Source organism: Dromiciops gliroides, chromosome 4, assembly GCF_019393635.1.
Source record: "Dromiciops gliroides isolate mDroGli1 chromosome 4, mDroGli1.pri, whole genome shotgun sequence".
NCBI lineage: Eukaryota > Metazoa > Chordata > Mammalia > Microbiotheria > Microbiotheriidae > Dromiciops > Dromiciops gliroides.
Window position 1 is genome coordinate 381,989,672 of NC_057864.1, and position 17,713 is coordinate 382,007,384.

At 36.9% G+C, this 17,713-nt stretch overlaps 1 protein-coding gene across 2 annotated transcripts in view; it reads left to right on the forward strand.

Annotated features, from left to right (window-relative positions):
- Positions 1-17,713, forward strand: part of AIG1 (androgen induced 1) — a 327,250-nt gene that overhangs the window by 75,362 nt on the left and 234,175 nt on the right. For both annotated transcript variants that reach the window (XM_044004057.1, XM_044004058.1), the window contains exon 2: positions 3,946-4,101. In XM_044004057.1, the coding sequence (XP_043859992.1) occupies positions 3,946-4,101 (156 nt within the window). The remainder of the gene's footprint in view (positions 1-3,945; positions 4,102-17,713) is intronic.

Here is a 17,713-nt window from a genome sequence, read left to right on the forward strand (position 1 = left end):
TACATTAGAAATCTGAATCCAAGAGAAGTGGTTTGCTTGAAGTTATACAGCCAGTTAATTACAGAACTAAAACTTGAGCCCCATTTTCTCATTCATAATCTACCATTCTTTCCATTATACCATGCTGTCTCTCTGTGAAAGCCAACTGACTTTTACAGATCTCCACAACATGCCATGTATACTTGCTCATTTGCTCAAATACTTGAGGATAATGTCAATCACAGGGTTAATAATAATGAATATCAGCCAGTCATTTTGAGGACAAAGACAGTGGCCTTTTCACAGTAATTAGCTTTCTCTTTTTGAGAAGCCTCAGCTAGGAGTCTAGATGGCCACCTTCCCAACCTTAGCCTGTCTACTCTCTGCTCACTTCCTCATTGCATTTGGAGGAAGGGACTCCCATCCTAGGAATGCCTTCTGTGTTTTCCATTCTTATTCCTTTCACTTGTGGTCTATGAGTTAGTGGCTTTTATTAAATAGAATCTCAAAGGACAGACCAAAGGGACAGTTGGCAATGGTTTAACCTCTCCTTGGTAAACATTACCATGAACAGAACCCCTTGGATAGTAGCCTCTAAATGAGGGGTCCTCAAACTGTTTTCTACCCAAGACTGCCACCCACAAATTTCTGTGACATATCACGTCCTATATAATGTCTCCCTTATAAAAAAAAACAACAACCCTTTTTTTTTCTTGCAGATGCTACAAACTCCAAACTACTTTTGAATTTTGTCAGATTTATTTTTCCTTTTTGGTACCACAACAGAGCTTTAAGATTGAGAAGGAAGAGACAGGAAGTGAAAGGGCTTGGAGACCCTTTCCATGAAGACAGCCATTTGTCATGAGTATCATCTGTTAATTGAAATGCTGTACTTATTAGCATTATGCATAGGATTTACGTGGAAGTGTCTTGGGATCATCCCACTAATTTCAGAAAATATTAATCTAGAAAAATCCTCCCTCCCTTTCTAGATATGTAAAACAATTCCCATAGTCAGTAAAGGTATTGGTTATCAATAAGTGAGTCTTGCCATCCTTTCAATTGTCTCACCTCAGGCACAGCTGAATTAGTTGTTGTCAACCCTGAAGATGGTAAGATTAAGTTCTACTGCCCCAATTTTCTGACCACTGAAAAAGGCACAAAGTCAAGCTGGGATAGAGGAAGTTTGTTAAAATATCAGGAAAAAATTATCAGGTCAGTTAAACTCTGGATTATTTGACTCAGGGGGGTGTGTGGAATCTCTTTTACTGGAGATTTTCATTAGTAGATTAAATAATCTGAACAGACTGGTTTAGATTATAAAAGTGCACTCCTACTCTAAGGTAAAACCAGGAAGGTGACCTTGAAGTTCCTTTATACCCTTTCTTGTGTTATTCAGTGGGACACCCATATAGTAGTTCATATGTCAATTACTAAAAGGAATGACCTCTTGCTCCTTAATTCCCAATCCCCTCCTTTTCCCAGCCTATACCCAAGACTTGTTTTCAGAGGCTTTTCTCTTGTGTTTGGGGGCAAAAGAGAAATGTATCTCATGCAAGTTCACCGTCAGTGATTTATTTCAAGTAAAAGAAGCCAGGAAAATTCCCCTGTATCAAGCCCTGGCTCTGAAAAAAGTATGACTTCAAGCCAAGGGAATGTATTTTCCACCCTTCTCTATACTTTCTGTAACTTGCATTATCATTTGTTGGGCTATATTACAACATGTTGTTTACCACAGCTCATAGAGTCCTCTGTGCTTTTAGTCCCTTTAGGAATTTCATAAATATGGCAAATCATTGTGTTACAGTGTCACTGAATTCTTCTCTGTATGAAGTTGTCCAAAAAAAACATAGCTGATACAAGCAGTTCAATTTATGATTGATTAGGGAGGCTATGACTTGGAGGGTTTTTTTGTTTTGTTTTGTTTTTTTTTTTCAGAAAATAGTGTGGGGGTTATCTAAGGCAATGCTGCTTTGGATAGGTTTTTGTTTCATGAAAGCTGAGAACCTGGGAAGGCCTACTAGATTGTTTAGTCTCTACCTCATCTATACAAGAATTCTCCTGAACAGATAGTTTTTATTGTTTTGTTGACTTCTCTTTCTCTGTGTTTGAGGCAGCTAGATGAAGCAGTGTTTGGAGCATTAAGTCAGTAAGACATGAGCTCAAATGTGATCTCAGACACTTATTGTGCAAGTCACTTGACCACTGTCTGACTCAGTTTCCTTACCTATAAAATGGCGATAATAATAGCACCTTCCTTCCAGAGTTGTCATGAGAATTAAATAAGATAAGAACTGTAAAACACTTAGCACAGTGCCTTGTTCATTGTAGGTGCTCTATAAATGATTGTTCCTTTCTTCTCTTTGACCACTAGACCTTCTAGTATCACTTTTGAGAAACCAGCTCTATAGTTAAACAGGTTTCAGCTTTAGAAAAGGTTTTCTCATGTTTACCATAAATTTTTCTCTTCTCTGTTTTATATCAATGTTTATTTATCCCTCAGACTATCTTCAGTACCTTTTCTTCACTTCTTAGATATTCATCTTAGTTGGCTAAAGGATGGAATCAGATTATGTATGCTGATGATATGCTTTAAATCTGTGCCCGCTCCAATTTCTGTTATTTTCCATCCATGCCATTCAATCATTTTTTCCCCATTAGTCCTTATGCTTCCAAAAATGGAACCCATATTTTAAGATGAATTTTTCCTTAAGTGATACAAAACTGTATATTAATTTTTCCTTTTATATGCAAAGAATAAGTCCTTTAACTTTGTTTCTGATTTTCTATACTGGTATATCTCATTATAGTTGTGTATCTAATTTGCTCTCCCAAGAAAGAGGAAAAGGAACCATGTAGAAAAATATTCTCTTTTTGTAGCGGCAAAGACCTGGAAACTAAGGAGGTGTACCCATAAATTGAAGAATGTATGAACAATTTAAAATATGTGAATGCAATGGAATATTATTGGCTCCTAAGAAATGAAAGAGGTGGGTTTTTAGGAAACTTGGGAAGAATTGCATGAACTATGTAGAATTAAGTGAACAGAACCAGGAGAAAAATTTATACAACAACATTTTAAAGGCAAATAACTTTGAAATATTTTAAGAATTGTAATCATGCAATGACTAACACAATTCTAAAGGAACAACAATGAAACATGCTACTCATCTCTTGACAGAAAGGTGATGAATACAAGATGCAGAATGAGACATAAATTTGTAGACATGGCCAATAAAAGAATTTTTTTTTTGCTTGAAAGTGTATATTTATTACAAGATTTTTTGTTGTTTTATATTTTCATATTTGGGAGAAGGGAGAGAAGTTTTAGGGATAGGACTACTCTCCCCCAACCCTGCTCCTTAAATGAGAAGACAGAATGAAGTCCCTAAGAAAATACAGACAAGCAGGATAGCTTTTAAAGTTACCTGTTGAAGTTATACATAATCCCTGTTATGTATCAACAGATTCGTGTACAGTGCTCCTCTTCTGTTCTACATTGTATATGGAAATGCTCATTTTATTTGGTGTTTAAGTTCAAAATAAAAAACAAATGGAATAAAAAAATGAAAGTACCTCAAAAAGAAGGGAAGGAAGGAAGGTAGTGGGTGAACTTGAATCTGGTTTCAACCTTAGTGAGCCTACAGCAGCAGCACTAGCTGCTTTGTCTTTGTCTACCTGAGCAAATGGGATAGCAGTCTTCAGAGCATAAAGGGTGACCCATTACAGTTGAACTTTCCCTTGGCTGAAAAGTCAGGTGGGAAATGCTACTTTGCTTCTTCTTTTCCATCTGAGGGAAGGATATTTAAGTAGAGAGTTTGCTATTTAAAGGTTCTTCATTTGCTATTTTTAATCAATCCATTTGATATAAAGGATCAGTCTTTTAAAATGATAATTTGTTGTCCCATTGCATCGTTCTTTTTGGATGTTATATCAGTGTTGACATGGGGTGTTATTTCCTTATAGGTTGTCCAGGCTGTCTTTTTTGGAATTTGTGTACTGACTGACCTTTCCAGTCTCCTGACCAGAGGGAGTAGTAACCAAGAGCAAGAAAGACAGTTAAAGAAACTCATCTCTCTCCGTGACTGGATGTTGGCTGTCTTGGCTTTTCCTGTTGGTGTAGTAAGTATAGTAATAAGGAATTATTTTAACCATGGATATGATTTCTGTCTTATTGTCAGACCTTTTAGAAATAAATTGAGATTTTTTTTTTATTAAAAGGGATCCATGATTGCCTCCTAATGAGAGATCTTATGATCAGCTAAAACCCTAAACTTTTTTTGATTCTGGACAGGTCTTGAAGTATTCTTAAAGCTGATAAGACTCACCTCCCATTCCTTATTCCCCTTTCCAAACTATATTATTGCTTAATATCATTTTAGGTAATGCTACTTAACAACCAGGGCTGAACTGTCTCTGTTCAGTTAGGTGTCCTTCCTAATTTAATTACCTTGGCAAGAATGAAAAGCACCTAATGTCAAAACAGAGAGACCACATCACCCTTTCAATGGCTTCATCCAAGTCACCACCAGATACTGTAAATTTCAGCCTAGCTAGATCTATAAATGGAGATAGTGTTTCAAGCACACCTCAATTTGTGTTTTTGTGACCGTGTGAGTAAAAGTGCTATTCTTGGCCCAGCTCTTGTCAACTGGTATGTGATCGCATGGGTCAAAGAAGAGCCCAAATGGCCTATACCTATGTCTGAGAGGACTGCACGTTGAGAAAGCCAAAAGGCTGTCCCTGAAAGCCATCCTTTGGCTCTTCTTATATCCATCTGTCACTTTATAAACCAGCAGATGCCTCCAGATACTGGCATTGATTTCTTAAATGGAGGAAAAGTGAGAGTCTAGTAGGCATCCTGGCTGTCACTTGAGAGGTTCCTACCTTTCCCATCCATTTGTTCTCTTCATTGTGGCAGAAATCGGATGAGCCAGATGCTCCAGGGATTTAATTCTCTGTGAGATGGGGAATGTTGGAGCTCTGTGAGCTAGACCTGGCTTCCAGATCTTGAGGACAATGCCAAGGACAGATGAAACTGGGCAAGTTGTTTCAAGAATGTCTAGGCACATCTCCACTCCTCATTCCCTCAAACCTTTGTCTCTTAGTCACCTATGTTCAGGGTAGCTGTGCCTGGACTCAATACAATCTTCAAATCCAGCCTCAGACACTATCTTTATCTTCCTAGGCAAGTCACTTATCCTCAGTCGGCCTCAGTTTCCCCATCTGTAAAATGGGAATACTAAATAGCACTTACTTCCTAGGGATGTAGTGAGGATCAAATGAGATGATAATCATATAGCACTTAGCACAGAGCCTGGCAGTTTATTGTTAGTTATTATTATTATTATTATTATTGTTGTTGTTGTTGTTGTTATTATGGTGGCTTGTATGACCATAAGAGTATGAGTATATGGAGTTAAATGCCTTAGGTGTTAGCTAAGACTTCCTCCCTTGGACTTATCTTATAAATTTAAAACCAGTTCTATGAGGACAGGCTTCAAAGTTAACTTCACTTTCAGCATGAAGAAATCACCTTCCAAGTTAAGCAATTTAGTGTGGGAAGCTGTAAGAGAAATAAGCTATTTGAGGTGCTTGTTGTAGCATTAACTCATGTATTTCGGTTCTGTACGGTTAGCATTTCCTATCTCTGATGTTTCCTTTGTGATTTTTTGTTTTGCTATTAGGAAATCCAGAAAAGGAGCTTTTATAGTAAAAAAAAAAAAGTTAGCAAAACTATGCTCTACCTCCCCCCAAGATCATAGCCTTTAATTACAAAACTTTAATATAGGCACCAAGAATAATTATGAATTCTGGCAGCTGTCCTTTGGTTCTCTAATGTCCCCTTTGTTTAGTCATGGTTAGGCATAAGACAGAAACTCAAGGATTCTGGCAATTTCTTTGGCAATATCCTTGCCTGACTGCCTGCTGGGTCTTGTTTTGCTCAAAGGTAAGATTAAGTGACTTGTGACTCATGATAATATAGCTAGTAAAATGAGAGAGCCAGAACTCAAACTTAGATCTTCTGAATTAAGGTGCAAATATTCCTTAAATTCAGACTAAGGTGTAAGTGACATCAGGACACTACCTGAGGATAGTTCTTGATATGAGGGAAGTCATTTAGTATTTGAAACAAGGAGAGTTAGGGAGGGTGAATAAAAAAAGGAGCTAAATTCAAACAGATCAAACTTGCAGATTTGTCTAGGACTAGTTGTGTATGTAACCATTGGCAAAGAGTTCATTCTAATCAACTCCTATATAACATGGGTATACACAGACTTGTTAAAAAGGAATAAGGGATAGGAGGTAAGTCTTATTAGCTTTAAGAATACCTAGGAATTAGGGGCAGCTAGGCGGTGCAGTTGATAGAGCACTGGCCCTGGATTCAGGAAGACCTGAGTTCAAATCCGGCCTCAAACACTTAACACTTACTAGCTGTGTGACCCTGGGTAAGTCACTTAACCCCAACTTCCCCACCCCCCCCAAAAAAAAGAAAAGAATACCTAGGAATTGCCCAGGTTCAAATAGAATCGAGATCGACCTTTGTTAGGTACATATGCTACTGAGCCTACTACACTATTGTCCATTTGCTGCTAGGGCTAATTAAGTAGCATTCTCTAATTCTAAAGCAGAAGCTGTTTTGGTTATGAAATCAGTGCAAATATACAAGTTAGAAGATATCAATAAAATTTATTTTAAAAATTCAGTCTTCAATAAATTTACAAACCTGTTTTATTTAAAGGTGATCAACCAAAACTATTTTTAGTAAGATAACTCCACTAAAATAAAAGTTACAGAATATAAGCCAGTTTGAAAATGTGTATTAACATGGCAGACAAAAACCACAAATAGGTAAAAATCAATTCCTTTGAATGTTGTCGTGAAACAAAGAAAAAAACAAAATACTGAGTGGATTGAGTTGAAACCTTGCTGAATTTACTTTGTTCATCAATATTGTTATTTGTCACTACTGAGTTAATAAGCTTGGTTTATTTAAAATTAGTTTAATTGGCCTGTGAACTCATAAAAAATGGATAATTAGTAGAATGTTTTCATCTTGAAGGCCAGGAATGTTGTTTCATTTTTATCTTTATATCCCCAGCTCCTAAGTATAGTGCCGTGAACATATTAGGCACTTAATATTTGTTCAAGCAATTAACAAGCATTTATTAAGTTCTTACTTTGAGCCTTGTTCTTTACTGTGCAGGCCTTGGGACTTCAAAAGGCAAAAATGAAACAGTCCCTGCCTTCAAATAGCTTATATCTTATAAGAGGAAGCAATACACACACACACACACACACACACACACACATACACATACACATATATATGTATGTATGTATGTATGTACAAAGCTCGCTTTGGGAGAGGAAGCACTCCAACCCGTGGAGAGGGAGGAGTAGTAGATTATAAATAACCTCATGGAAGAATTAGTATTTGACTTGAGCTTTGAAGGAAATCAGGGGTGGTTGAATTGAGATATATAAAAATTATTTTAATAGGGTTTCTGTGAACTTTAGGCCTTGGTGAAATCATGTAAGATTTGCCCATTTGAAAATTTTATAAGATGCCTTTTGGTTTCTAGATGAAATGAATGCACAAATAAAGCTTAAAGTCTGTTTTGATACCCCTTGATGGCTGTAAAATTTGACCAAAATCAGCCAACTTCTTTAAAACCAGTCATGAAATAAACAAAGGCGCAGATATAAAATGGTAAGTGGTCTAGTTGACTTCGCCATCTCACTTTGGGAAGAGGGGCCAAATATGACAGTTGACTTGGAAGAGTTGGGGTCATTACATGTGACATTGAGCCACAATTTCTCTTCTGACTTACCTATTTAAATGTATGTTGCCTTTCTGTCTCATAGTCACAGGTAAAGTATAGGCATTTAGTTCCTATTGTGTAAATGAGTTCTCTTCCAAATGTTCATTTGTTAGTTATTTGGAGCTCAAAATTATTTTCACATAGAAATAATGTTATAAATGTTGGTTAAGGTTCCCAGGCAAGTCTCTCAAAGACTGTTTAATCTATGCAATGTTTGCTAAACTAGTGGCACTGTGGCCTAGTGGGTAGAGAACTGATTGTGAAGCCAGAGGAATTCCGTATGGTACTGAGTAAGTAAGTTAACTTTTCAGGGGTCTAGGCAGCTAAGAATGGAGTTCTTAAACTTGAGTCTATGACATTTTTTCTTTAAATATTTTTATGTCTGTATGCATATATGTTTATATTTGCATATGTGTGTATGTATACATGTCCAGGATGTTGAGGCACTTGTGTGGTTCAGTTGATAGAGAGCTTGACCTGGAATCAGGAAGCCCTGGGTTCAGATATGGCCTTTTGACATTTGCTAGCTGTGTGATATTGGGCCAGTCATTTGACTTCGGTCTGCTTCAGTTTCTTTATCTGTAAAATGGAGATAATAATAACATTTACCTCCTAGGTTTTTTGTGAAGGTAAAATGAAATAATATTTGTAAAAAACTTTGCAAAACTTAAAGCATTATTATAGTTTATACAAATATTTTAGGGTAGTTAGGTGGCACAGTGAATAGAGTACTGACCTCAGAATCAGAAATAACTATTTTCCTGAGTTCAAATCCTGTCTCAAAAACATACTAACTGTGTAACCCTGGGCAAGTCACTCAACCCTGTTTGCCTTAATTTCTTATCTGTAAAATGAGCTGTAAAGGAAATGGCAAGCCACTCCAGAATCTTTGCCAAGAAATCCCCAAATGAGGTCACTGTCAGATACAACTGAACTGAAAATGTTTTAATATTTTTACTTACTAAATGAAAATATTTATTTAGTCTATACTAAAATAAAGCCATTTATTTCAGTATTTTCAAGGTAATAACAAAGCCACAATGTCCTTTTTGTACCTTTTACTAATACAAACTACAAAGCCAGTTAAAATTTCATTTGAATGCAGCTCAGGGCATTAGTGCTGCTAATTAGAAAATGTACTTTTATTTCAACATATGTAGGCACACATGTGTATATTTTTATATCCATGGTGTGGTAAGAGACATAGATTTGGAATCTGAAAACTTGAGTTTGATCCTAGCTCTGTGGGACATTGGGCAAGTCATATATAAAATGAGGGGTTAGGTTAGATGGTCTCTGATGTCCTTTCTAGCAAAGGGATTGATATATTATTAAGTAAGTAATTAATAAATACCTCTCCCTCTCCCTTTCCCTTTCCTCCAGGTAGAAGTTAGTAAAAGTCAAGTTTCTTTTTTTCTCATCCAAGTTCATACATTCCTTGAAATCTATCCTTGGATCAAGAATCCACATCCTGGTGGACAAAATTCTAGAAGGTTTTTATTCATGTGTTAGAAATTAGTAAACCAGCCTTGCTATTATAATAATTCTAATCGCACTGTCACCCGCATTAAGGAATATACAGGCTTCTGGTGATGTGTTCTCTTCCTCTGCTTCAAGTTTTGATTTTTTGGTTTTTGTTTTTCCTATTAAAACATTTCTAGGAATAATTATCTGTTTTATAAAACGGGTAGGGGAAATTCATTACCTTTGTGTTAGACTTCTTTCTGGAATCAACAATCTCAGTTTCTTGCCTCTCAGGATTTTCCCCTGTCCCTTTTCCTCCAGGAAAGCCCTGGCTAAGATAATCCAGGATTTGTATTATCTACACTAAAGCTTCTGGAAGTAATGAGGTTAATTGAGAGTTTACAGTAATCTCTTTATGTGGACAGGAATCACTAATTATGAGTATTTGACTGGTTGACCTAGAGGCTACTTCATAGGACTCTTTATCCCAAGGACAAAAAAAAAGAAAAGTATTCAAATTACAGATAAGTAGAGTTGTGTTTTCAGCATAACCTTGAAGATGTATATGTTCATTGTCTGAATGAACACAACATTTATCATTTTGATTTATATTTTTGCTTCTGTGTGAAAAACTGGCCTTGGTTAGTGGTGCTTATGACCAGAAACCACCATGGCTACTAATGCCTTTTGACTCATTTTTTAGGGATAACCCCTGGACTGTGTCCCTTGGCATTTGATATTTGTTTCTGGATCTCGTTATCTTTTTAAAGAAGTATGTTCCTATGACATCACGTGCTTGGAAGAACTGAACTTTGTTAGAAGCAAAAGGAAAACCTTACATTTCTTTGTATCCTATGAATTTACGGATAACTATTGCCAGGTGACATTTTTATTGCTATTAGACTAGACATGGGTAGCCCCAAAATATATGAAGATGACAAAATATATACACTCATGAGTGGCAATTTGATAAATTCTTGTTTTGGGGTTTTTTTGCAGGGCAATGAGGGTTAAGTGACTTGCCCAGGGTCACACAGCTAGTAAGTTTCAAGTGTCTGAGGCACAGTTCTTCATCAAACAGTATAGCTGTCTCTGCGCACAATGTTCTCTTGGTTCTGTTCACTTTACAAAAATGTAAAATCGTTAAAGGCTTCAAAAAAATAAACAAGTTCAAGATGGAGGAGGCATAACTAGTAAGTAGTTTGTCTGAAAAACATCAGGGGGGTGTGGTTTTACTGTACTGTCCCCTCAGTTTGAGTCATTCCTGTGATGTGATAGGCCCAAAAGTTTATGTGATCATTAGTTGAATTAAGAGAGACATAGCTTCTAGGAATAAGGAAGCAATAAGTGACCCTGGTTAGACCAAATTGGAATTGTTCTGTTCAGTTCTAGGCACTACAGTTTATGAACACTGGTAAATTGGACAATGTCCTAAGAAGGGCAGCTATAATTTTAAAGTACCTTGAGTTCATCTCGTATAGGATTGGTTGGAAGAATTCAGGCTGTTAATAAGCCTAAATGTTTTTAAATCAAATCAAATAGACGGTCGTGAAAGATATGATACCTCTTATGTTCAGATATTTGAAGAGTTGTCATGTAAAGAGGTATTGGGCTTGTCAAGAGCAAAGAATGGGTAAAAGTTGCAAAAGAGTCAAATTTAGACTTGATGTCAAGAAAAACTTTTTTGAGGGGGGGCAGGGCAATGGGGGTTAAGTGACTTGCCCAGGGTCACACAGCTCGCAAGAAAAACTTCTTAACAATTAGAGCTGTCCAAAATTGGAATGAGCTGCTGAAGAGGTCTTTAGTTAGAGATTGTATTTACACTTTAGGAGATATTATAGTGGGAAATCCTTTTTGGAATATGGATTGAACTAAATGGGTGCTTTCAGCTCCAAAATTCTGTGATGCTGTAATCCAATGAATTTGACACATCGCTTAGTTTGAAATTATCCTAAGGTAATTTTTGGTATAATCTCGCCATGGGCCCCACCCCCAGGTTAAGAGCCCCTGGCTTAGAGTCTCATATTTAAAATGTATAGAATGTGGGAGCAGCTAGGTGGTGCAGATAAAAGCACCCGCTGAGTTCAAATCAGGCCTCAGACACTTGACACTTACTGGCTGTGTGACCTTGGACAAGTCACTTAACCCTTATTGCCTGCCCCCCCAAATGTATAGAATGTGAAAATGAAATTCAAATATAGCCCCCTAATTTAAAAAAAAACTACAGATTTTCGGTGCTGTATTTCAGTGATTAAATATAATAATAATAATAATAATTTGATTTCAAGTATAAAATGGACAAACTAATTAATATATATTTTAAATCTATGAATAGTTTGTAAATATGAGAAAGGATAGGAATTTGATAGCATTTATGATTATAAGAGGAAACAGATGCTTTTCCTTCCTGTTTATAAAACGGGGGGAAAAAAGAACCACATGACTTTTTTCACCACTGAAAACTTGTGATTGTCTCAAGATATATATTCATCATCTTTTGTTCCTGTCTTGATTTCACTCACACTCTCACCTGCAAAGCAGTCTTCTTTTTGCTCTTTTTTGTTTTATTTTATTTTATTTTTTAGTGAGGCAATTGGGGTTAAGTGACTTGCCCAGGGTCACACAGCTGGTAAGTGTTAAGTGTCTGAGGTCGGATTTGAACTCAGGTCCTCCGAACTCCAGGGCCGGTGCTCTCTCTATCCACTGCGCCACAGAGCTGCCCCCTTTTTGCTCTTTTTTAACTGGATGTTGAGTAGATCAGTATCTTCATTGCCTGCTAAACTGATTTCTTATGCACAAGAAATAATCCTGACTTAGTATATTTGGTCTATAAATGAATGGCATGATTTTACATATCATTACTTCAAAGGACTGTGAAAAAGTGCTTATAGAAACATTAGCTTGTTATGATAAATTATAAAGTCAGAAATTAACATCCATACAATACAAAAGGCAGAAAGAAAAAGACATCAGATTTTGAGGTGAACAAAAGTAAAATGTGGAAGAAATAAAAACTGAGATATCGTGTCAAAAACAGACACAATAGACCTCACCGGAAAGTTCATCTTACACTTCTTTTCTAGTTCTTAATGTAAAAATGATTTCTGATATTTGTCTACTAAAATTCTGTTGATACCAATTTGTACTTCTCTCTGAAGAAATAGCAATGCCAACTATTTGAAAAAGTAGTTCTTTCCTAGAGCAAGTCAGAATTTTTATTTGGTCAGCTCTGTGGCATAATGCTAATTTGCGGATTCCTAAGCAAAGCTTTAGAAAGAATTACTTAGTTTAGCCCTCCAGCTTAAGTTCTTTTACCATATTCCCATTCATTCCTCCCTCCCCTTTCTCCCTCCCTCTCCCCCCCACCTCTGGGCAATGAGGGTCAAGTGACTTGCCCAGGGTCACACAGTTAGTAAGTGTCAAGTGTCTGAGGCTAGATTTGAATCCAGGGCTGGTGCTTTATCCACTGTGCCACCCAGCTCCTCCCACCATATTTTCAAGGATACACATTTAACAGGTCTCTAAGCATTGCAGGGGATATGTGAAGGATATATTTCCTTATTATACTAACTATATATGGTCTTTTCCAGAGTTTACATTCTCTAGATTGGGAATACTTAATTTTTTTGTGTCATGGATTCCTTTACCAGTCTGGTTAAATTTATGTACTCCTCAGAATAAGGTTTTTGATTTTGTAAAAGAAATTACATAGGATTTTGAAGGATTATATAGAATTATATTGAAATTAATATGTAATTTTATCCCATCCTTGTTAAGGACTCCCTGAAATCCATCTTGTTCATGGTTCAGTTGTTTGGGTTGTGTCCAACTGTTTGTGACCCATTTGGGGTTTTCTTGGCAAAGATACTGGAATAATTTTCCATTTCCTTCTCCTCATTTTACATATGAAGAAACCGAGGCACATAGGGTTAAGTGACTTGCCCAGGGTCACTTAGTGTCCGAGGCCAGATTGGTACTCAGGAAGATGAGTCGTCCTGACTCCAGGCCCAACACTCTGTCCACTGCACCACCTACCAGGTTGAAAACCCTTACTCTAGACAAAAATTTGATAAAAGTCTTTTTAGGGAACAGAGTAGATGTTCTTTCCCTGTGATGTACACCACTCAAGAGCCTTTGTAGTTCATTAAACAAGTATTTGTCAAACATCTCCAGTGTTCTGGGACCTGGGGATGTAAACACACAAACATGCATACTCACAAAGTTCACTTATGTTCTGTGGGATTCATCATCAGGAAAATACAAAAACAGAGAGGATTGATAACACTGACACAGATAATGTTGTGTTCACTGTAAAACAGAGACAAAATTCGTCTTCTAAAAATGTCAACATATATGGATACCAGTGTTAGGCACAAGGAGACTGAGTACTGGTGATTGGTCTTTAAAAAAGAAAACAAAGCAAAACAAAACAGATCAGGCCCAAACTAACTCCTATTAGATAAGTCTCTTCTACCTACTCTCATCTCCTCCTCTCTTCCTTCCCATCCATTCTTCTCCACCTCCACTGCCTATCGACTTTTTTTCCAGCTTGAAAAGGAAACAATGTCTTCCTGTGTGATTGGCAGTGTCAAAAGAAATGCATTTGGGCAGCTAGGTGGTGTAGTGGATAAAGCACTGGCCCTGGATTCAGGAGTACCTGAGTTCAAATCTGGCCCCAGACACTTGACACATACTAGCTGTGTGGCCCTGGGCAAGTCACTTAACCCCAACATTTCCCCATAAAAACAAAAACAAAACAAAAGAAATGCATTGTACCTATTCCCTGGTTTATGTGTGGATCAAAGTTTGCCATCTTAGTTGGCCAGAATCCAGACTTAACACATTTCCCCCTCAAGAAAACATGTAGTTGTATCTGAGAATTGACCATGCTTGTCATTTGCTTATTCTGTGTCAGGTAGTCAGTACTTGGCAGTGTACAAAATATTCTCATTCATCATCTTTATTTTCTTCCAAGCATATCAGATGCAAAAATCAAGACACAGATCTGGCTTAAGTGGATAGGAAAGACCTGACATAGACCATCCAGCTATCCTGACTCATTCTCTCCCCTGTGTCTTGGAAGAATGCATTTTCAAAGGGCCTTCCAAATGTTTCCTTTCTCCTGCAAAAGTTCTTTCATTTTGTATCTAAGTGGGACATATGCATCGACCATTAAAATGGTTTGTAGATGTGGGCACATTTTCCATGTATTTGAGAAATTAGGCTTGATAGAAATTGGAATAAATGAAAAAACTTATATTATACTCTTACTATGTGCTAAGAGCTGGAGATACAAATAGAAGAACAATTGAGTCTTTGTTCTTAAAAAACTCACATTCAGATAGAGGGAAGCAACACATGTAGGAAGAATCTTCTACAAACCAGATTGAAAGGCCCTGTGGTCCTTTGAGTGCAGTGGCAAAGCAGATAACAAAACCAAATCTATTTCTAATGTTGAATCATTTGACAGTGCCAAGGACATTGGTGTCAAGAATTTTCTTTCCTGGAGGCAAGAACTTCAGTACCTGCAGAAGTTGCCAGGTCACATCTACCCAAGAAGCAGTGAGGTGGTGTACAATGCAGTAGACTTGGAGTCAGATCTGAGTTCACATTTTATCCCAGGCATGATGAGAGCTTTGATATATAAAACCCTTCTATCAAATATGCAGTCAAGTAAAATAAATGCCTGCATTAGCCATGTCCACAATGACACCATACTGGTGAATGGTGTTTTAAAACAAAAACTATATCTCATTCTGCACCTTTAGTTCATTACCTCCCTGGCAGAAGGTGAATAATAAGTTTGATCAGTGGTTCCTTGGAATCATGATTGGTCATTGATCATAATTCTTAAGTCTGTTTCCAAGTTGTTTTTCTTAATGTAGTTGCTGTTCTTTAACTTGTTCTCCTGGTTCTGCTCAATTCGCTCTGCATCAGTTCATATAAGTCTTCCCAGGTTGATAAGTTATCCCTCTCTTCATTTCTTCCAGTACAATAAACATTTGATTATATTTACACACCACAATTTGTTCATCCATTCCCCGATTGAAGGATACCCCTTTAGTTTCCAGTTCTTTTCCACTGGAAAAAGAGGTGCTCAAAATATTTTTATTTGATCTTTTTGGTGAGTAAGCTTAGTGGTATTACTCAGTCAAAGGCTATGCACAGTTTAGTGACTTTGATGGGGGTATAGTTCCAAATTAATTTTCAAATGGCTGGACCCTTCACTAAAATTTCACCTTTAATCTGAATATTCAGAAAATCCTCTAAGAAAAATCCTCATAGGATGTTTCAGAGATAATAAAACAACGTCTAATGAAGATCATTTGCCATTCACCAAAATACAGGCTTCTTGTGTTTTCTGATTGCCCTTCTTTATCCCCACACCAACAATTGAGTAATAATAACCCATGGACAAGTGAACCATACTTGGGTACCTCTATGACAAATGAACTCTACTTTCTTTCAGTAATATATTGCATATTGTGTATGTCCAGCTGCTCAAATAAAGCATCAGCTGACTTAAGATTTTCATTTAGGAGTCTATAAAAATATAAAATAGATAAAAATATGGGGTTTTGAACAACTATAAATGCATCTTTTTCCCCCCTATGACTTCATAGCCATCAGGTTTCTTTTTCCTCAGCTAAAATCCTGGGGATCAAAACTTCTTGCTTATTCCTTTGCTGAGAAATTTTTTTTCACAGTTGAAGGCCCGATGAGTTGGTACAAATATTCAGTATTTCTTGCTGACTCCAAGTTTTAGCAAGCTTAGCTTTGTGTGCAAAAAAACAGAGAGAAAAGAATAATAATAACCTCATTCTTTTCCCTGGCTCTTTCACCTCATTTCAGTAATTGAGTACAGAATTGAGACATCATACATTAACATGATAAACTTGTTCTTGATATGTGAAAGCAGGGTCTTATCATAAGGATTAAGTGCTTTTGTTAAGTGATTATTAAATTACCCAACACTCTTGAGTTCAGTGTTTCCCCAAGTCACTTAACCATAAAACCTTTTGGGATCTGAAATATATTGTCAGATAGTACACATTTTGGCCTAGGGCTTTAGGAGTATGGGATATTTTGAGATAAAGGAGGGGAATGTAACAAGATATAGAATTAAATCCATTTTCATATTGGAAAATTGCCACCATATGAGGTACTTTTGATATTTGTATAATTTCACATTTAATATTTTAGAAGAGATAGTTTGCCTGACATTGACATTTTATCATTGAACCTTTTTCATCCTTTTGTTGTTGTTGTTTTTGTTTTGTTTTGTTTTGTTTTTCAGGGCTGTGGGGGTTAAGTGACTTGCCCAGGGTCACATGTCTGTGGACATATTTGAACTCAGGTTCTCCAGAATCCAGGCCCGTGCTTTATCCACTGCACCACCTAGCTGCCCCTAGCCTTTTTCATTCCTTACTGAGTACTATTTGGCCACAGTTTGGGAAATACTGCCTCAGTTAATGGTCTCTGTGCTTTTAGGAAGGTATGATGTAAAGTCAAAGACTATTGTTTTACATAATATAAAGCAATGTTTTTTGTTTGTTTTTGCCAAGAAACAGAGACTAGTACATTAGGTGGAGTCGTCATTGTCTTAATAAACAGAGCAGAGCCACCCAACGAAAGATTTTATGAAACTAGTTTGTGGTCAATTTATTTTCTTTTATCGAGGGAAAACTTTCCAGGCAAATCAGTTAATCAGACAAAATAGTCTATTGTCCTGTCTCTCACCCTAAGATTTGGGGCCTCAGGATTGGCCACTAGAGGCTTTCAGTAAGGAATCTCATTTAACTAACAGCCATTTTCTGTCCAGAGAATCTATATAGTATAGTTTTACAAGTTACTTTCCCAACCATGGTTCAGAAGGGGGGAAAAATCTTTCAAAAAGCCTCCTGGCAGGAAGGAGATTGACTTAAAAAAGATTTAGTTTTTGTTTTTTGAGGGGCATGGTATTTAGTTCTTTAGTAAATTTTGACTCTTATGCCTTATAGTGGGGTAGAGGTAGCCTTGTCTTTTCCAGGGCTGTGCCAGCATCCTGCAAGCCATAGTAAGTCTTGCCAATTCAGAAAGAGTTCATGCATAGATGTGGTGATGAATCAAGCCCATATATGTATGCCTGATGTAATCAGGGACTGTCTAGTTATGTTCTGAGAGGCCCATTTTGAGAAAGTGGGCTAATAAATAGCTCATGAGTAAGTAAACAAGCAAGCAAGCAAATAGATATGAATAAATAGCTGATGAGGTGGGTTTTTTGGCTGCCAAAATTCAAGAAAATAGTCTAATGAAATGTAGAAGATTAAAAGGAGAGAGGGCTCATGGGTTATTGAAGTATTGAAATTAATACAACTCAGTTGCAAGGATTCTGGTGGTTAGGGATTTCATGAAGGCATGGGCAGCAAGAAAAGAATTCTTGATAACACATAATACTCCTGATT